The sequence below is a fragment of the Python bivittatus genome, unplaced genomic scaffold (genome assembly GCF_059951505.1).
Source record: "Python bivittatus isolate LINGU-HERP-01145 unplaced genomic scaffold, Pbiv_v1 ctg000780_np1212, whole genome shotgun sequence".
Lineage (NCBI taxonomy): Eukaryota > Metazoa > Chordata > Lepidosauria > Squamata > Pythonidae > Python > Python bivittatus.
This window is the reverse complement of record NW_028277108.1, coordinates 2,163,091-2,183,944: the sequence shown is the minus strand read 5'-3', so window position 1 is coordinate 2,183,944 and position 20,854 is coordinate 2,163,091. Positions and strand designations below refer to the sequence as shown.

Genomic DNA, 20,854 nt, shown 5'->3' with positions numbered 1-20,854 from the left:
GAACAGCCTCCCAGTAGACAACCAGTTGAGTCCCTCTTGGATCACTTTCCATAAGCAGTTCACAATGGTGCTCTTCTGGAGAGTGGTTGGGCCATGATCCTGCCCTGGGTTATACAGATTTAAGTTTAATAACTGGCTTGTGGATCTTTCAACTGTGTCCTTTAATGTGTATCGTTTGTGTGTGTTTTTATCTTGTGTACTGCTGAGACTGCTTCACAGTTGCATGGTCTCTACATGTGATAAATAATATTATACTCTTCAGAACTGTTTTTGCACATAGTTTCTCAAATATTCCATATAATTAGTAAAAAAAACTTCGAATAGTTTTCTCAAATAAAAGAAAACTTTATTTCTATAGAAATAAAATTATCCAGTTATGAACCTCAAGGATCCATAATTATAACACTTGCTTAAAAAAAACCCTAAGTTTAATATAAGAAATATTTTTAAAAGAACGCTTTATAAATAACTATTACAAATGTATAAAGTTAATTAGACAATATTGAATTTAAGACATTATAAAAAGCCAATGTACATGCTTTAAAATGGAATTCCTTAGTCTCAACCATTAAAACTTGTAAATTTTGTAGGGAGATTGTCCACTGGATAAACAGTTGGGCTGGTCTTCATTACTGGGGGTCCGTTTAAAAGCTGCCAATCACAGTTCCGGGCCAACTCTACCGTAAAGATTTTGAGAAGAAGTTTGGCAAATTCTTTCCCCACACAGCTTCTCAAGCCTCCTCCAAAAGGAATGAAACTAAATCGTGAGGCATCTTCTGGAAAAGGGACCATGAAACGGTCAGGGTTGAATTCTTCTTTGTTGGTGAAAAGCTCTGCTACGCTGTGGGTGTCACTGATGCTATATATGACATTCCACCCTTTTGGAATCTGGTATCCCTATAAGAAATAAATGAATAATGACACAAAACAGCATTACATCTCCCTTTAAAATGCCTTCCATTTTGCAAAGCTTGAGGTTCACCTAGTTACTGTCCCCTGCCCTTATGGAGGAAGAGTCACTGGGGCAAGGGCTGCCACTCAAAGATTACTATTAGCAAGTATGATGTACAACAGCCTTCCGCAACCTGGCTCAAGGCCATGTTGACCAAGGGGTTCCAGAAACTGCCATTTCAATATAGGGAGAGGGCACCCGGTTGATATGGTTAATATTCAGATAACTGTCACTGTCAATATCCCCATCTATCTTTCTACTGAGATTTGGATGGTGTTATACTTTTCATTAACTCTTTCAATACAGATGGGTAACAAAGAAGCTTTCCTATAGCACAGCAAGGTGCTGAGTCACACATCTAGAGTCACAGAAAGGTGAGCATTTTGAACAACTGCAACTTGCTAGAAAGGCACTGGAGACAAAACTCCATCTAACAATGAGAAACCAGAGACTTCAACCTCTCTTTGTCATATAAATCTAAGTCTCCAGGCTACACTCTAACTCACCAAGAATGACCCATGCATAGAAACAAGCTTCTATGTATAGTTATTCTTCAGAGTTGATTACCTGTTGAGAGGTAGACATAATTTCAAGTGTCACCTCCTAAACACATACAACAAATGTTCAGGACCTACCAAATGCAAAATGTAAAGTAAACTTCTGCTCAGAGGTGAATTCCTGGCTCGGAAGAATAATGTTGCACCTTATTCTTACAGCATGTTAACACCTCACTAAGCCATCTACTTATCTAATCTTCATCAGAAGATTATTCTAACACAATAAAACAAATTATGGATCCCTATGAGTTATCAAATCAGTGGAGAAGCAAATCAGAGCAAATTTAAAGGAGGAGGGAAAAGTTGTATTCTAAAGCCTACTTAATGTGCATGTATCTTCACTGCAACACAATAAATATGAAATGATTTCCCCCCCCCAAATACTTCTATTGCTTTCCATTTATTAAGTAGAATATTGAAATCCCCAAGAAACTTATTTGGTAGAGTGTACTCTACTAATTGTCCCTTCATTTAAGTCCACAACTGCTGTACATCACAGCAATTATGGCATACTCTTTTTGGAAGCCTATGGTTGATTTCTATAATATTGTTTCTTAATTTGCATTAGAAAGGTATTTCCTACATGCATTTTTAGCCAGTACTTTTTCCAGCAGTGTACTGAGAGAATACACTCCTGCTCAAATTTTTCTCTTTCATACTGCAAGACATTGCCCTGAAGTGTTGACTGAAAAGACACTATGAGCGCATTTTAAAATGTGAAAATACAAGCACTTATTTTAGTGTTGCAATATTATGGAAAGAACTATTGATGACTGACCTATTTCAAATTGTTTAAGTGATCTAAAGCAGGGCAGTGTTCAACAGATAACTTCCCTGTTCCTGCAACTGTAAAAAGGCTACACCTGTGGGACTTTCATCATTCTGTAATCCAAAAACAGCTGTTGATTGTCATTTCATGATCCCAGTCACAGAATCATATTAACAAGTAATCAAGTGATTTTGGGGAGGATCAGATGCTACTTTCTTACAAGAATCACAGCAATACAGAAAGTGAACTTCCAGCATATCTTGCTTCAGAGATTTTTTAAAAAGCACGAGCCGTGGTACTACCCAAACTAGCATCTCTCGGCCAAAAGATGTCATTTGCCACCAGAATAGGAAAATTAGTTTTCAGCAGATGTCTTTCCCCATTTCACAATGGATTGCAGGAGGAAGGACATCTCTGAAAATTAACTTTCCTATTCTGGTGGCAAGTGGCATCTATTGTGCAATGGGCTGAATTCCTCCTTTTGTTCTTTATTATAATGATATAGTCAGCTTAGTTAATGTAATTCTCAGCTATGATCCTAACCACTAGAGGTATGTCCAAAACAGACAGACATTTTTATCTTTGCGTTCTGTAAGTTTGGCTGAACCATTTCAGATTAGCCACAGTTCAGCAAAACTGAAACATAAATTCAACCCAGCTTGTTGGCCTGTCATTGGGACAAAACAAAATGTAGATGGGAACCATATGGCAAGAATGCCATCCATTTCCCTCTCTCCCTTCAGCAGGTCCCAGCCCTAAGTCTTCTAGTGTCTTTCCTCATGTAAACTGCTGCTGCTAATGCCTTAGGCTTTTTCCCCACTTTCCTCTCACCCAACCACTTCTGTGCAGAACAAAACCATTCATGGACCAAAAGAGTCCCATTTCATTCCATGCATGAACTGAAACATCCCAAGCATGCATCCAGGCTATGGATCACCCAAAACAACCTGTTCCATGCATATAATGGTTCAGACAGAGAAGCATTAGAATGTATTTTAAAAATTAAAAGCCTTTTAAATCATCAGGTTTACATAGGAGATGCATTTAGGAAGTTACAGAAACTTCCATGACCTCTTGCTTACATTGAGTTCAAAAGTCTTGAGTGCCACCCTGAACCCTCCTGGAACTGGTGGGCTCAGCCGGACTGTCTCTTTGACAACACAGCCAGTGTATTTCAGCTGCTCCAGGACTTCCATTCCCAAAAGCTTCTCTTGACTGCAATTGCCCAACAATCCCTGGAAACAGAGGATATGTCATGATAAATATTAGAAGAGATATAAAGCGGAGCCTTATTTGACTAATAGAAATAAGTTAATTCCGCAAATACGCGGTATCTCCCAAAGCAAGTTATTCCTGGAGGAAGAAACCCTCATAGATTAAATCAAAGCATCACCAGCATTTTCCGGTGCATAAATCTAGTTTGATTTACTTTTAAATTTTACTTTCCTTCACCCTTCCTGCTATAGTGCATTTTTTTCGCCAAGAGTTCAAAAGATTTCTGCCCACATGGTTGGGTTTCCTGGAATATTGCAAAGCCATAAAATGGATGTATGTCCCAAGAGGCTAAATACTATTTGCATAATTTGAAAACAGAGCAAAACACCACCACGCAAGCTGCATAGATTACTGTATTGTTTATAGTTACATCATTGGATTAAGACATCCAATATGAAGTTTAATAAATAAATTACATGAATACATACACACAGACATACACCCTGCATGCAACCCTCAGAACTTTCTGTCATCCACAGAGCCCCCACTGATTTATTTTGATGAAAACTGACAGCCTATTTTCTTACCATTTTGAAGCCAAAAGCACATGAGAGCTGTAATTGTAAGCCCTAAATATAGGCATATATTTTTGAAAGCACAAAGAAATCTCCAACTCCCACTCAAGATGCTGCTCCCACCACACGTGCCACGTGATCATAATCACTTTGCAACCCTCTAAAGATTTAACGGTGACTCTTGGCCAACAAAAGGTTGCCATCCTTAATAAATAATAATATCTGGCCCCATTCAATCAGCGATTAAAATCAACTAGAAGGCTACAGATATCCAATTCCTGGATTTGTGCTTTTTGGACCAGGTCATTCTGCTTCATGGCCTGTCAAAGCTTCTTGCCTAGACCTTGAAGCAAGACCCACCTTCTCTTGCAACTCTTTTCTCACTTTTTGTAGCACCTCAGGGTGAAGGCCAAGGAAGGTAATCAAAGAAGTTGCTGCACTAGCTGTGGTTTCATGCCCACCAAAGAGAAGTTCAGTTGCAGATTCCTTTAGCTCCTTTAGTGGAAGGAAACAAAGAAAGTGGTCAGGTTGTATTTTGCATTACCAGTTACTTACAAGTCAAATTCTTCTCACATACAGATACTGAGAGTCATACCCAAAAGGTTGCATGAGTAAGTGCTGTTGGGTTGGAAGGTTCATAATGCTAGTGGTCCCTTTCTTTAGATCTGTATCATCCATTCCTCCTTTCCACTAACCATCTGGGCACCTAAACTTCCTTTCCATGGTTTCCCCTCCAAAAGCCTTACCTGGCTAACATAGATACCTTCCTCCTACCCTCATCCAACCACTCGTTGTCTGTCAATCAGCCTCTGAATTTTTCAGGCAACCACCTCCCCATATCACACCCTTATCTGTGGATAGGAGATACTGTACACAAGGACATTTTTTCCCTGCAATCCATTTTCTGCATTCTCTTATACACCTCAACATTTGCATTTGCTAGTTTAAAAAATGATACAAGGGATAGATGTGCCTAATTATTGCCTAACCCTTGTGCTCCCTTAAAGAGAATTGCTTCCTTACCCTGAACATGGTTTAGAGATTGGCAGTGAAATGGCAACTCCCACAGAAAAGCTTAAGGCAGACAGCCTGCACTCCCATAAATTACATGTTGGTTCTTTCTGTGATACAAAGGATCCACTAATGTCTAACTACTCCTAGTATCAGTCTGGTTTTCCTACAGCAGACGTATACACTGCAGCCAAATAATTGCCCTAACTTTCCCATAATAATCAAGTCATACAACAGGATGCTTAGTCACTCCTGACTAAGTTGCTTGAAATTTTAATAAACTGTACCTAATCTAGCAAAAATGCCAATGAAGAGGAATTTCCACCCTCTGGGTTAAAGAAACTGTAAGAAAAACCAGTTGGGTCATACTTTTATTAGGTCCAACTTCACTGTCACAAAAAAATGTACAAGCTTTACAGTTCTCCGGGGGTCTTCATTAGGAGAGGAAGGATAAAAGCAGGGATGGGCAGGGGGAGATCATTTGGATTTGGTAGTGAGAAAATTACCTCAGTCAGGGACAAGCTCACCACTTAAATGAATTGTAGTCAAACACATCTAGAGATTACCTTGCTCTAAAAAATCCTTCTGCCCTCAAGTATGGTGGAAAACCATGTCCAAATTATGTTGAAGAATTAGATGGTATCTTGTCCTTTATCTGAGGCAATAAAATTTCTTGGGCCAATCCTGACCTTACTTAGGAATTCTCATTGTGAACAGCAGTTATGGTGGGGGATGGGAGAGAGAATTTCAATGGGGATTTTTCCTCCCATAGGGTGGTTTTCCTCCCTTAATCTGGTTTAGATCTTCGCATCTCGCTTAGCCTTCAGCTGAGTACACAGAACAGAAGCCAGGTTCATAGAGTCAGAGAATCATAGTTGTAATATGTTAAGCCAAGAGCAGGACTGAAAAAAGGGAAGAGAAGATAGTAGGGATTAAAAGAAAAAAACATAGAAAAACAGCTGAAGAAAAATTGGCCAATAGCGAAGATGTTTGGATGGGCCAAGGGCAACTTGAAAATAGAGAGGCCATGACTGTTTGCCAGGGCAGGGAAGGAACCCAAGGAAAAGGTAGACAGATGTAATGGAAGAATTGAGTGCAGTTGAATAAAAATTCCATTAAGAGATACTGGGGAAGGATTGTTGGAGGCAGGGATGGGACAGGATGGGTTGATGAAGGTAGAGAAATTGCAACAAAGAGTTGTCATTGAAGATTATATGATCCTTGATGGAAACAAAGGGCTTGCAAAAATAGCTTCCTTTTTAGGATATTGCCCATGTAATTCTTTTGCCTGAAGATGTGTCTAGTCACACCAGCTCTAACTTGGGGCAGTTTATATGTACATATATTTGTTCACTGAAGACCAGACATAAAGAAGTAGACACCACTAGGAAACTGAAATTTGCCTCCAGACTGCTCTCCTTTCTACATATTTCTCCAGAATTCTCATCAGTGAGCTTGACAACCATAATAACAAAATGCTCAGTCAGTATTCCTTAAGCGCTTCTATTCATCGGGGCAGCACGTCTTCCAAGTCTTGCATGTGTGTGGGAATGTCTTTTAATACAACTAATTGCAAAAGCTTCAGAACTGTGGACCTTCTTTTTCACAGGAGACTAGGGTTTTTCCATGGGCTACTTAATTCACCTGGGCCCATGCTCACTGAATCATAACCATACACCTGTGTTTACATAACATGTTAAGTTAAAACATGGTTGGTTACTTTATAGTTGAACATGTGATCTCAGACTTAGCTCTGCTCAGCATATACTTCTTGCAGCTTGGGCATAATTAACAGCAAGAATAACATTAATGTTTCATCATTTCTCCCAGAGCTCTAAGCAATCAATTTAAACTAAATAAAACTCACACAATTAAAAGCAATAAAGGTTTCTTTTATCAGGTGACAATCCTTTTCAGATTGGGAACCACTGAATCCTGTAAATACTAAATCAGAAAGAATGCCAGTTGCACAAGGCTTGCTTCTGAGAGAATATGCACATTTATTTATTCAATTTATATAGCCGCCCATCTCAGACATGATCACCTAATGAACATCAGTGCAAAGTAAAGAAAAGTTGTGAACCTGGGATCTCTACATGCTTAAAGCCTTGACAGAGAGCAAAGAGTTAGGCTTCCAGGATTGCATTTAATGAAAAGAGTCCATCAGAAAACAAGCAACTCCCTCTTCTGGACTTTAGTCAAGAGAAGAGTTATTCCAAAGGATTGAGGTGAGCGTGGGGAAAACAGAGTTTTTAAAAAGGCAAAAGAAGGGGCATTTACGTCTGCTTCGTGATTAAACCTCTGGATATACATACACCCACTCAGCTGATGAGAAACTAGCATTGCCAGGCACACATGGGGAAAAGATCAGCAGGCATGACTTTCGCAATTATAGGAGTAGAAAGAAAATATTACATGTTGCTCTAAAAAAGGAATACTATATCCTTCTAATTAATTTTTCCCCCTCACAATAAAATGAAATAAAATAAAATATAGCTTTTTTGGATCTCAACCCTACCACTGGAGGAAGCTGTTCTCCCATTACTTTTTCTGTTGTGCAGCCATGACAGGTATAATTCTCCTTCGATCAAATTTAAAGTTAGCAGATATCCTGAAGTCTTAGCATATAAGGACTGGGAGGAGGGCAAAGACCCTTCATCTGAAATACTCACAAAGTACTTTATTCCCACCCACTCAGTATCAGCCAAACATCCTTTCCTGTTTGACCAAAAGGAGAAACTAAGCAATTAGACATCATCCACTTCAAAGACTTGGAGTTTGGAGATTTCCAGACAGGTGCTGAAAGACTCACCTGCATGTTGAGCTGCTCCCCCCTGCTTTGGGTGTGCTCTATCAACAGCTGCAACACATCCTTATAACCATTGGAGGGCTCCTTCTCATCCAATTTCTCTCGAATGATCTCCTCAATTTTGGCATGGATGACATCCCGTGCTCTCAGGCCCTGAAAATAGAGGAGGATTGTTTGAGTCTGTAGATTTTGGGCAGGACTGTGTCCATGATCTAAGAGACACAGCTTTTCCCCTATTTCTATCCCATCACCCAAGCCCATAAATACAGCCAAACTTCACAGCTTTACCTTGTATAAGCCACTGAAAGGCACATAAATTGGCAGGGAGAAGAGGTTGCGGATCATCTCTTCAAAGGTGTCCACCAGCTGCTGCTCGCTTGTGGATCCTGCCTGGTTGGGCTGGAATCCCAGAAGGATGCGCATGGCAATCCGGAACATGAGGCGCTTAAGCTCTGGGTAAACCAACAGGCAAGAGCCACTAGCTGAACTAGCCGAGAGCCAGAGCTTCAGGCATGCACACACCTCCTCCTGGATGACTGGGGTGTAATGTTCCAAGGCTTCCCGGGAGAAAGCTTTCATAATGACCTGAGATGGAAAATGAGGTGGTATTATTATTATTATCATCATCATCATCATCATCATCATCATCTACCCCAGTTGGGTGAAACTTTGGAGGCTACAGCTGAATTGTTAAATCCGTCCAAAGCCTCCACCAGATGGATAGTGTTTGGTTCTCTTTCATTTTCTAAGGCTGGACCCATTTTAATCATAGGAACACTCCACAGATTACTCTGAGCAAGCTACACGTTTCAGGAAGAGGGAGTAAAAGCAGCAATCTGATTAGAACAAGACTGGCTGAACACACATTCAGATATTTGAATCCAAATGGCTTGAACAATGAGGTTACAGCCCTGAGCTCATACACCGGAATGAAAATCCAACTGAACTCAAGTAGGCTTCTTCCAAATCAACGCACCAAGGATAAGACTATGTGTCTAAGGAAGACTTCAGGAACTAAAAGCAAGGAAGGGTTGTTCTTTTCAAGGGAATCATCTATGTCCCAAAGAGCAGTGATTTGTTTTGAGTCAAGTAATTGATTTTTCTAAATGATCCCACTAGTTTAAGAACAGCAAAAACATGGGTCGGATTTTCATTTGGATTCTGAGCTCAGAAATGACTGAACATACTGGCTTACACCACAACTGCATTAGTGGATCTTAGGTTTGGGAGTTGGGGAGACAGAGTAGATCCCATATTTGCCTATCTCTGTTTCCAGGACCTTTCCCACTACTGAGGGCTCTTCAGAACTGAGCTAAAATGCTATCTACCACTCCTTGAGCCAGGAAAAAAAAATCCAACATAAATTGAGTTACCCCTCCTACACACCCACAATTCCCAATCTCTATTCTGCCTGAGAAATGAGGCTAGCAAATGGTGCTGTCCTTACATATCTAGTGCAGACCAAGATAAGAAAAGGGATTGGTGGATTTCTCTGGCATTGTTTCCCCTACCAATGGAGAAAAAAACTACCAATCATTCTCCCTATGGTGGCATGGGGGTGCGTTTAGGTTGGTTTTTTGAATGATGGGCACTTTTAAACCAAAATGAGCATGGAGCAGTGGGAGAAAGTTGGCCCACACCAACCTAAAATCGATAATAGAAGCTAGGCAGGGCCAAAGCCCTGACAGAATCATCAATCACATGATCAGCAAACCATGCCAGGTAGAATCCATCACAAAATTTGTGCTAGGATAAGATGGAGAAAGCTTCTTTAAAACTGGAACATCAGGTGACTTTAAGCTGCCTCAGATATGAGTTGGGGATGAGCTGAAGGTAATGTCACAAGGACATCACAGAAAACAAGATGTTGCCAGGACATGTTTGTGCAAGTAAGGACAACCTATCCATTCATTCCTGAGACAGTTTAAGATAAGGCTGGCAAAAAAAACCTGTCCCTATTCCATTTCTACTGCATCATCATTGCCAACACTTCTGATCACACCCACAAAGATCAGCTGACTTCACCTCTAAGATAGTAGACAACAAAACCTTACACACCTTGAAACTATAGTGTGAAACTGCTACAAGGGGAAAAGGCTTTTGTTCCTTTTTGGCCTGCCAGGAAGTTTTTGCAAGCCAGCAACTTCCATAATCACAAGGATATCTTTGAATAGAAGAGAATATCTGTAGCTCAGGGTTGAACTGTGGAGTCCTTGGGGTTCTCTGAGCTTGGTTGTTTTCTTGCAAACCTTTGGTTACCCAGCTAGGTAACATCTTTAGTCTTTGAATGCATTCTACATGATGTAGCTGTGCAATATTGATGCAACTGTACTGTTGATTTTAATAAAAGTTCTCAGAACCTGCTTGTGATAATTTATCTGCCATTGGGCAAAATCTCAAAAACATGAGATTGTATCACTAGCAGTGGAGAAAAAAAGGAACAAGAGTCAGGAAGATACTACTTTACAATTGAAACACCTATGAGGAGGACTTCAGGTGTTTTCCTCAACCAGGACAGAGGAGAGCAACTGAGGAGGAAGACCAGTGCGGTCAAGACATGATTGTGTTAATAATGCATAGGGAGAAAACCTCAGTTTTTTCAAATCTTCTACATCTGAATGAGGAGAAAGATTACACTTTTTAATTTCCTCAGTCTTAAGCTCTTTTTTGGTACTCCCTCCAACAACTTGAAAGGGAAGGAAATACTTTTGAAAGCTTGGGGGGGGGGCTTCATGGTAAGCCTTAAGGTGTGGAGGGCTGGGGCGCCAAGACCCTCTTTATTGCCTCTAGATTGCTCCCGCTGCTTCTGGAAATGAGTTCTAAAAGGCGCCATTCATTTTATTGGAGCCTGTTTTATGGGAAAGGACCTTCCCCAAATGCATTTTAAGGTCCTCCTCTGGCGGCCTTCCCTTCTTCTTCCCCTCTCCTTTTACAATATGTCCTACAGCCCGAACCAACTCAGAAGCAGACCCGTCCGCTGAATACGAGGGCTTTTTTTTTTTTGGTCTGAAGTTACAAGCTAAAAACTGCATTACACACATAAAAACTCGGGATTAACCGCTGTCCTTAAAATTTCATCCGACTTCAAAGTAAACGTTTTCAGCTAAGCCTCAGGTCCTCAGGTTGCCCCCGCCCCCACAGAAAATACACCTCCCCTCTGACATTAGGAGCCCTTGATGCCGGATGGGAAGCGGCAGTCCTAGGAGACGCCCGCTAAAGCCGGCCGCGTCAGAGGCTGCTCTGCCTCGAGAGGGAAGGAGACCGTTTTCCAACGAAGTTACCTTCTTGCGGTGCTTGTGCTGGCCGTCGTGCAAGTTGGAGAGGCAGCCGGAGCCCAAGATGATGCGCACCGAGGCCGGCCACTGCACAGCCACCAGCCGGTGCTCACCCAATAGGATGTGTCGCACGTTCTCCACCCCCATCACCCGCACCGTGGGCCTCCCAAAGAGGTGCGTCTTGTAGATGTGGCCGTATTTCCGCCGCTTCATCAGCAGGAATTTCCGACGCTGGAAAGGAAAGGGCAAGCCGTGGAGCTGAGCCCGGGGATTTGGGATCGGGGCCCCGCTCCCCAGCCGAGAAGGCGCGGTGGCTGCCGCCCTCCTCGCCTTACCTGCAGCACCAGCTGGAGAGTTTCTCCGAGAAAAGGCAGCCCCATGGTGCCCGGCGGCAGCGGCAAGGGGCAAGTGGGATCGCGGCCCCGCAGGCAGTACAAGTTCCAGAGTTTCATCGAGGCCAGGCAGAGCAAGAGCGGGACCAGGACGAAGGTGCCCACGGCGCTGGCCAGCAGAACGGAGAAGCCCATGCTTGGGCGCGTCGGCTCGCTTCCTTGGCTGGAGCGGAGGCAGCAGCGGACACCTGTCTTCCCTCTCGGCAAGCAACGGAGCCAAGCCCGCCACGGGGACCCCTTTTATACCCATTCTCGCCCCCAGGTCGCTGCCCACTTTACCTTGGTCCGGACGATCAATTAGTTCATCCAAAGTTCAGCTTTAATTGCTGCTGGTGGCCAGCAAGCTCCGCCCCATCGTTTCCTCGACCCCGCCCTGCCCTGGCTTCAGCCTTTGGGGGGTTGCGCCCTCCCGTCCCCGCCCCTTCACCAAACCGCGGACCCGAAGCTGGCGAGGTCTCCTTTCACTCGGGCCTGCGAGCGAGCAAGCAACTGTGGGCAATAAGCTCCTTGCCCTCGAATCTGGATCCGCGGGGGGCTTCGCTTTCTGGAGTAGTAAAAGGAGCGTAACAGCTCCGACCCCAAGTAGGCTTATTCTGGAATCAGTCTCTTTCCACCTGGAAAAACCAGGCATCTCGCTCGAGCCTCGGCTGCTGCGTTCGGAAGCAGGTGCGGCTGTGCGTTCTCGCAGGATCCGCGAGTTCGGCCTCGCGGTGCGATCCTCAGTACTTCGACTCCGGAGCCCGCCCTCTCTGACTTGCTCGATGGTGTCTTGAAACTGGAAGCCAAGTCAAAGGAAGAGCGTCTAAACAAGGGACTGGCCACCGAAGTAGAACAGGGTAAACCTAGGAGCGTTGATTCGGAATCTATTATAGACTTATTCCCTCTTTGGGTTCACAGGTTCTATGGCATGGTTTGGTTGGTTTGGGCTTAACGTAGTGTAAACTCAGCCAGTTATGGTAGATTAAATATGCTAGGGTTAAGCGAGATGCGTGAACTAGGTTAATATGTGTGCGGGTTACACAGCCTCAAAAGTTCAGTCCTGAAACATATTAACTCAGGGACGAATCTGGTTGCTCAGCTGCGCAGGACAACCCCGAGGCATGTTTATTCAAAAGAAGCCCTCCAGCAAATGAATTTCGGCCTTTAATTCAAGGGCAGTGCGGTAGTCCCTTCCTACCCCTTGTTTACTCAGAAGTAAATCCCTGGGTTCGATGGAGGGTCTTTTCGACAGTCATCAACGCTTCGCTTCTTCGCAGTCCATAATGAAGGCATCCATTTCTTAGGTTTTAAGCGGCACCCTACTGACTTCGAGTGTTAAGCTTTCTGTCCTTCAGATACGTTGGACCACAATTCCCATAATCCCCAACCAGTATAAGGAAAGCTAATTAAGCTGCTATTATGTGTCCTCGTACTTTGGAGCCCCATTTTTATAGTCTTGTTCCATTGCCTACGAATTTTGCTTCGATTTCTCCCTCGAGATCCAGCTTCTCTCAAAGGTAGAGGGGGCACAAGTGAGACTAAATCGAATTTCATCTTGTTAGGGATAGGCCATCTTCAGCAACTGATGAGCTGTAATAGATTTTTTCTAATCTCTTCCGCTCCCATCAGCTGGGTGTTAAAAAGGTTTGAACCTCGGAACAGCGTGATTCTGTTCACGCAACTTGGTTGCTGAATTAATTTTCTTCTGGGTGCTCAAAATACATTGCATTGCAAACTAACCAGGTGGGCTCGTTCGCAAAACAGGTAAGCCACGATCAATCAATAAACAGGCTGATGCTGGTTTATGGCCATAATAAAGATTTGATTTGATTAAGCAGGCTCGGTGTGTTCTGTGAACACCGATGCGCTGTTAGGGCTTTAACCGAACTGGTGAAGCGTGCTGAGCAAACGAAGCCGCTGCCTATGAATTCCCAGCCTTCCCTCACTCGATGAGGTATTCCTAGGACCGCGGAGTTGCAAACACTTAAAACAGGCAAATTCCTGCAGAGCCGCCTGCTTCCTTTCGTTTTATCCTCCTACCAGCCCTGTGGTGCAGACTCAGCACAAAATGAAGCTTCGTGTTACATACGAAAGAAAGAACGAACCTCAATCGGACATTTCTAAATAAAAAACCAGCTGGCCGCTAATCGTGAATTGCACTCCTGATCAGCGCTCTGTCCAGTTCCCTCCCTCCCTCCCTCCCTCTTTTCCCCGAAGATGCCGGTGTTTAGGAAAGGCAGCGACTGCTCCAAGGTTACCCAGCGAGTTTCATGGCTTAAAGCGCAGAATCCGCATCTCCTCGATCAGAGTCCAACCCTGGGCTGGTCCACATTCTTAAATGCCTTTATCCCTCCTAAGAATTTCTCCACTCCAGAGGCTGCGAAATTCCTCCATGAATAATAATTACCTGTGAAAATCCTCAGCATGGCTGGCAGCTAAATCGTTGGCAATTCCCTTGAGTCAAACTGTTTGGATTTAAAGTCACCTTCACGCCTGCCCTTGGGTTTTTCCCCGCTCCCTCCCCTCGAGGGGTCGTTTGCGTTTTGCATGATAGACAGAAATGCATTTATCTCCGTTCTTTTTCTGGCATGGAAATGAAATGAGGAGCGAGCAGGACTTGCTGAATTTCTGCCTGCTCTTTATCTAAACACGTACACCGTTCACAAGCTAATCTAATTTAGTCTTGGCACCACAATGTCCATTTTGTCTCCCTGTTTTCCTAACACCTAACCTGATGAAGAATGTTGTTGAGCTGAGAACTTTGCTCACGTCTTTAAAGTCAGTAGAGGCCAATTCTATTAGAACCTTCGACCCTTTCTACAGGAAGGAGGTTGATCATTGCAGCCTAGATCATCTGCAGCTGGTCAATGCTAGACTTCACCGTTTTTCATGTCCATGACTGCCTTTAACCAACGCCTATCAGAAACAAGCGTTTCATCATTTCTCTAGAGACTAATCTGAGCTTGTCCATCTCTGGGGATCTGTTCTCTACCGATCCATGTCGCCCTCTGATGCGGCTATATAAATTATTCAGCAATCAATAACAAGCTTCATGCATTAAGTTAGATCGGTACTGTTAACCCCCTTCCCCTCATTGCTCTAATGGGAGGGGGGTATCTCCGTAGGGATCCACTCCATCTGGAAACTTGTGGCTTCAGATTTGATCTGGTTCTGAACCAAATCAAGTCGGGCACGTTCTGGTAGTGGTTTGTCCATATTGTATTCATACCCTTCATCTTCTAATCCCCATTCTTAGAAAGGGAAGCCTCGGAAAGATAAAAGCAGAGGTATCCAGAAATGGGAAGACAGTGGATTTGGATCTATTGGTAGATCTTCACCTGATCAGCAAAAATTTGTGACCCCTAGTGGGTTTTAACCACCTAAATTGGACAGCAAGTCTGGTGCACTGGTTGAGGCACCAGGCGGGCGCCTGTGAATTCTAGTCCCACCTGAGGCATGAGGCCAGCTGGGTGACTTCGGCCAGTCACTCTCTCTCAGCCCTAGGAAGCAGGCAAGGGCAAACCACTTCCAAAATCCTGCCAAGAAGACTGCAGGGACTTGTCCAGGCACTGGCCAGGAGTAACACTGACTCAAAGGCACAAACAAATAAAAATTAGATGGCTAAAATGTGGAATGTTGTATAGTCACCAGGACAATCGAGTTTTTGAGCCAACTTGCTTGGCTCCTAATATATTCACACACACCACACACACACTGCTTTTTGTCTTGGTGAACGGCCGTCTTTGGCTAGGTCTAGCCAGTGGATCTTGGGGTCAAATCCCCAGCACGGGAGACCCGCCAATCACGTTGACGGGCGCCCCTCACCATCCCCTCGCCTAAGCCTATCCGTGTGGTCAACAGCTGAGGGAGGAAAGGCCAGGCTTCTGCCGCTTCCCCTAAAAATAATCCTTGGCCTTCAGTTCACCCCACAAACAGGACTTTATATTTACGTTGGGGGCCTGCGAGGAAGAATCCGCACCACTAGCAAGAAGAGATGGAGTAAATTCTCGAACTGGTGAAGCGCTGCTAATCGCAGGTTCAAACGCAGGTCAGCGAGGGAAAAAAAAGGTTATGGTGGCGAAAGGTAAACACGGGACAGCTCCACGGCTTCTCCTCGCCCCTGACTGGCGCTTTACGAGCGCGGGCGGGAAAAGGTATCCCTTCGCCTTCTCCTCCTCCTCCTCCTCCTCCTCGGCCCTTCTCGCAGGCAGTGGGCAGCCCGGCGGCACTCCGCCCCGGCGGAGCGGCGCTCAGCAGCTTCATCTCTGCGAGAACGAGGGTAGCAAAGAAAAAGACGGAGAGAGGCCACCGGCTGCCTGCCTGCCTGCCTGCCTGCCTGCCTGCCTGCTTTCCGGCTCCGGCAGGCCGAGGCAATTTCTATAGAAATGCGCTGCCGCCTCTTGGCGGAGGCAGGCGCGGGAAGACGAAGGGGGGCCGGGCCGGGCCGGGCCGGGGACGCGAGGCGCTGGGCTCCCGAGAGTTCAGGGAACTTGGGCGCCTTCCAGGGCAGCTCAGCCTCGCGCTTCGCTAGCGCAAACGAGTGAAATAAAGCCTCTGCTCAGCCGGGCAGAGAGAGGGATCTGCAGCAGAGGACCGCTTGTCTCGTGCACGCTCTCCGCAGAAGTCGGTCTCCCACAGCTGAAGGCGCTCACATGGGCACAGACTCTTTTCTGCGCGCCGCCTTTCCACCGGTCACTTAGCCATGTCCCCGCCGGTCGCGGTGCAAAACTTCACGCGTTCGAGATGACGGGCTTTGCGGACCTCGGATGCGAATGAAAAGCAGCAGCCCCCGGCGCGACCCGTGGAAGATCGCCTGCGCAGTTCGCGGACCGCGGCCCTTAGACTTGTGCCTCGGCGATCCACCCTGAAAGCACCGCTAAGGAGCAACAGCGCCAGAAAGAAATGCCCCTCGACCCGGCGGCGTACATCGGGGATCACTTCTCCCCCATCGCCGGGGCAGAAAGGCCCTCCTGCTGCCTTGGGAAGGCTGCCATGTTCTTCGCTCAGTGCCTCCCTCCCTCCCTCCTTCCTCCGCAGCGGGCCTGATTTCTGTTGGGTGGCGCTTCTGGTGGGGCCGCCCCAGCTCCGAACACGGCCAGGTCGCCTTCTGCCTCGGAGTCTGCGCGGGCTGTGGAACTCTCGCGGCGCAGAGAAGTTCATCCGCTTCAAGGGCGCCTCTCTGGGGCGACCCTCCCTTCCGAGGTTGCCGTCGCTTTCTCCCTTCCAGAGAGCAGAAGCCAAGAGAACTGCGGTTGGACAGACTTCCCTTCCTTGCCGACCGCGGCCAAATGCTGCGGCCACACCGTAATCCGACAGCAGCGGCAGGCGAAGAGACGGTTTCCTCGCGGGGCGGGTTCGCCCTTGCCCTTCACTCGTATCCGACAGACGCGGGCCCGCGAGGGCGATCCGAGGGGAAAGGCGGCAGGAAGCCTCAAGGAGGGCGATCTGGGAGGCAGAAGTCCCTTCCTAGCGCCGGGTGAGAAACGGGAGCTCCTCCTCGTGTTTCAGCGGAGATACTTGAAACCGGGCGGGTTCGGTCAACGGGTCTTCCTGGTTCTGTGCACGTTGTTTGCACCGATCTCCCAGTTCCGGGGGATTTGCTTCCTGGAAGAAAGCGAAAAGGGCCAATTAAGGCCGGCGTTAAGTGCCAGAAAGGGGGGAAACGCAGGGGATAACTAGCCTTCTCCTATTCCACCAACAGAATTGGGGAAGAGAGCGAATCCAGCATAGGGCATGGGCAAAGGAAATCGGAAATGGGTGAGCATCTCCTCTAATTTCAGTGGGCTTCAGCTGGCAGTCGGCCAGTACCCCAAAATCCCCACCGTCCACTCAGACATTTTGGGGACAATTAATAGCCAGTGTAGCGTGGTGATTATCCTGCCAGACTGAACAGAAACAAGTTTAAATCCTCAACCTCCGAACCCGAAGGATGATTTTCGGTCAGACAGAAGCTCTCGTTCAGTTTGCCTCTCCAGGAAGATTAACTCTAAAGGGGAAGGAAAAAGAAGGCTGCTGGGCCAGAAATGTGACAGAAAGCATATGGTCCGGGTCTTTTCACAGTTCATGTATCATTAATCTGTGTTAAACGATCGTACCAAGACGCTCCCGTCTAAACAGAAAATGTGCCATCTCAAAAGTGTGATTAGTCCGTCCTTTTGTATTAATTGCTCCGGCCATTCCACTCTCTGGGAATTGGACACCCAGAGGCGCACCGCGCAGCCCCCTTTGACACGTTTTACACCGAATTGTTCCGCTCTTCTGGGACTTACTCCAAGTGAAATTGCACCGCTCTCTGTTAGAGCTTGGCCTCTTCCATGGGAAGAGGGGACTCCTGGTGGTTGTTTAACTCTTCACGTCCTGAACGATTCCCCGAAACGGAGGAAAGTGAAGGAAACAACTGCAACTTTTGGGGGGCGGGGGAGGGGAGATGACGTTTTAATTTCTATGGATGCCTCTACACCTCCCACACCCCCACATTTATAAAGATCCTTTGGGTTGCCGTCCTTCAGAACAATATCAACTAGAGGCCCGACCCGTTGTATGTAGAAACCTCCTACACATTTTCGATACTGAATTAGGTACCCTTATTTAGAAATAAGCGCTTTCGACGTGAGGCGTAAACAGGCAACGAATCTGGTCAGGAAACTGACGGCATTTGTAAAGCGATGATGGCAGTGACCTAATCCATGCCTCTGGCCACTAAGCGCGTTCCCACCGAGGTCCCTCAGATCGGCTCTTCACGGTCAATCTTACGTGTTACCGCTTTTATCTTTAACAACACGCAATCCTACGCTTATTTCTACTCAGAAGTGAGCCTTACAAACATACAGATACATACAACGCACCACCGACAGGGGGGCGTTGAAGTTCCTCGCTGGTCTTGGCGTTGCACTTTCACAAAAGAGTGCAACTCCGGCCCCAGGAACCTTTCTTCAACAGTCTTCTAATGAGACGGGTTTTCCCCCTAATGTCGGGTCTTCATTCTTCTGGGCAAGGCTAGTTTTAAAATGATTCCTCTCGGGCAAGGGACGCCCGGGGCAATTACAGCCTGGCCCGAAAAGGAAGGCTCGGTTTCCTTTTCTCCCCCTCCCCACCCCATCCTTCTAAGTCGGAGCGCCTCTTGCGCCGGAAGGGGATGTTATGGTTTCTGGTAACGGCCGGGGAGGGGAGAGGAAACGGGGGTGCTCTTGAACCATGCAGCCTATTTCCCCGAGTTTGCTCTTTGTTGGACTGAGTTTTAAAGCATACGCGCCCGCTCTTGCGCCGCCGCCGCTCCGCCTGACCTAGATAATCCCAGCGCCCCGGCGAGGTGAAAATCGACGGGATCCACCTCCCCTCCGTGCATGTGCGCCTAATGGCGGGGGCGGGGAGGGGGGAGGGATGGTTGCCCCTTTGGCAGGGCGCGTCTGCGGGCTTGCAGCGGCCAGAAAACAAGGCCACGACCCCAGGGCACTTGCGCCTTCCCATGCGTTGACCTGCAGGCGACCTACAGCCCGGACCGTGACATCTGAATGAACTCTGCCTGCTCCTTCGCCAAGTTCACTGTCTATCAAATAACGAGATACGGAGGTCTGAGCACCGTTAATTGCCACAGGAAGCCTTTATTATCTCTGCGGCCATCGATTTTGTGTGCGCGATCCCGGGGTGGCGGTGGGGGGACGGAGGACTCGGATGGCCACAGAGTGGAAGGGATAATTAAAGACATCTTGAAAGGGGGTCAATAAATGAACAGCCGAAGACGAACTGCTGGCGAAGATGGCAAGTGACCGTCGTCGTCGTTGCAAGCCTTCAGAGCTTGAGGAGGAGCGAGGAAGAGGAGACCGACGCCGAGGAAGGCTTCGAGTCGCGCCCCTCAAAACGCTCGCGAAATAAAGTGACCGTTCCCCGAGTAATTCCGTTCCCGATCCTGCCACGTTGACTCCAGGTGCCGTGATTCCGGAACCGAATCGGCAGCTGGCCTATTTTTTAAAATAGAAATGAAATGGGAGTATTTCAGATTAACCATTTGTCCGTTGGCTAGCTAGACTCATAAGCTCCCCTCATCTTAGGTATATTTCTCTAGACAACGAAATTCGTTGACAGGCACTCTCTCAAAAGCTAAGGTAAATTTTCACAAGTCTTAAAAACAGTAATTAATCAGTTCCGTGATTTATCAGTTCCGTGATTTAATCTTTTGTAATTAAATTGCCAGGGCATGTTTTCACAGGAAATACTTCAGACATCCAGGCAGTTGTCACTTAAATGCACATTTCTAAAGCAGATTAACATTTCTTACATTGGGATTTAAATTGGGTTTGCTCCACTTTCTAACTTGCCTTTAGATATGCATCGTGATTACATTCTGGTTTCAATTGGGGTTTGTAAATATGTAAAGCTAAAAGTATCTGCCTTGAAAGTTCCTTTTATGATATGATGATCATGATGATGATGAAATCATTCAACAGTGAATAAGAGGCTGTAGTTGTGTTTTCTTCCTGCACCATACCTATGAGATCCTAAGTTACCAACATGGGCTATTTGACATATCCATAGATAAATGAACTCAACCTATTGGGGATGGGGGTCACAAGACACGGGTCGGACTTGGGTATGTAATGCTAGATAAGATTGGGTTGGCAAGTTTGGGGCTGAGAATGTTGTAGAGAAACAGCAACTCAATACAACCTCACTGTGTTTGCCTGGATATACATTCAACTTTTTCCAATGACAAATAAGCTTGTTTTCTTTAAAAAACTGGCTTCCTCAAGACCACAACCAAGCCTTAACTGAACAAGGGCAAGATCCATTCAACTGGGCAGGATTTATTTCTCATCAAACAGACACACGGTCTAGCTAGAACAGGGATAAGCGATATTGAAATTTATAATTCTGAAGAAAGGAAAAATCCATCATTTCAGTCTTTGTGTTTTCAGGACACAAGTTTAAAATAATTCTTAGATTTTCAGGATCTGACTAATTCAAAGGAGAAACCCCCATCCTGATTTCATCCAGATGTGTTGGGGTTTAGTGATTATTAATCCCCGGCTATGCTGCCTGCAGTGACTGATGGGAAATGTAGTCCAAAGATATGAATCGGTGGGGAGGCTGGGGGCTCTCCACCCTGATAAATACAAAGCAAGGTATGCGATGTCACTTTCTTCCCCCTTCAAAAGGCTATTCTCTTTGTTCTTGTTGGATCCTAACCTGGGTTTATATTTAAGATAAGATTGAGGTGTGGCTTGAAATTAAAAGATAATGGAGAGAGAAGTAGATTTAGAAACCAGCTTTGGGTGTTTGAATCAAAGTCCTTTGATTAAAGGGGACTCTTAGAACAGTAGCAA

General features: G+C 45.9%; 1 protein-coding gene across 1 annotated transcript; it reads right to left on the bottom strand.

Annotated features, from left to right (window-relative positions):
- Positions 1-464: 464 nt before the first annotated feature.
- Positions 465-13,669, bottom strand: CYP26A1 (cytochrome P450 family 26 subfamily A member 1). Its single transcript, XM_007440754.2, has 7 exons — positions 11,499-13,669; positions 11,170-11,394; positions 8,177-8,473; positions 7,892-8,041; positions 4,429-4,563; positions 3,361-3,513; positions 465-897 (listed from the first exon to the last, which is right to left on the bottom strand). Exons 1-7 carry the CDS (start codon positions 11,688-11,690, stop codon positions 562-564), a joined length of 1,488 nt encoding a protein of 495 aa, XP_007440816.1. The 5' UTR covers positions 11,691-13,669; the 3' UTR covers positions 465-561.
- Between the last annotated feature and the right edge of the window lie 7,185 nt (positions 13,670-20,854).

What these genes read in the sequence shown, in the direction of transcription:
- CYP26A1 (XM_007440754.2), bottom strand. Translation starts at nt 11,690, where the DNA reads ATGGGCTTCTCCGTTCTGCTGGCCAGCGCCGTGGGCACCTTCGTCCTG. An exon ending in CTCTCCAGCTGGTGCTGCAG is followed by an intron (nt 11,395 to 11,498) that starts GTAAGGCGAGGA and finishes TTTCCTTTCCAG; the next exon opens with CGTCGGAAATTCCTGCTGAT. An exon ending in AGCACAAGCACCGCAAGAAG is followed by an intron (nt 8,474 to 11,169) that starts GTAACTTCGTTG and finishes TTTCCATCTCAG; the next exon opens with GTCATTATGAAAGCTTTCTC.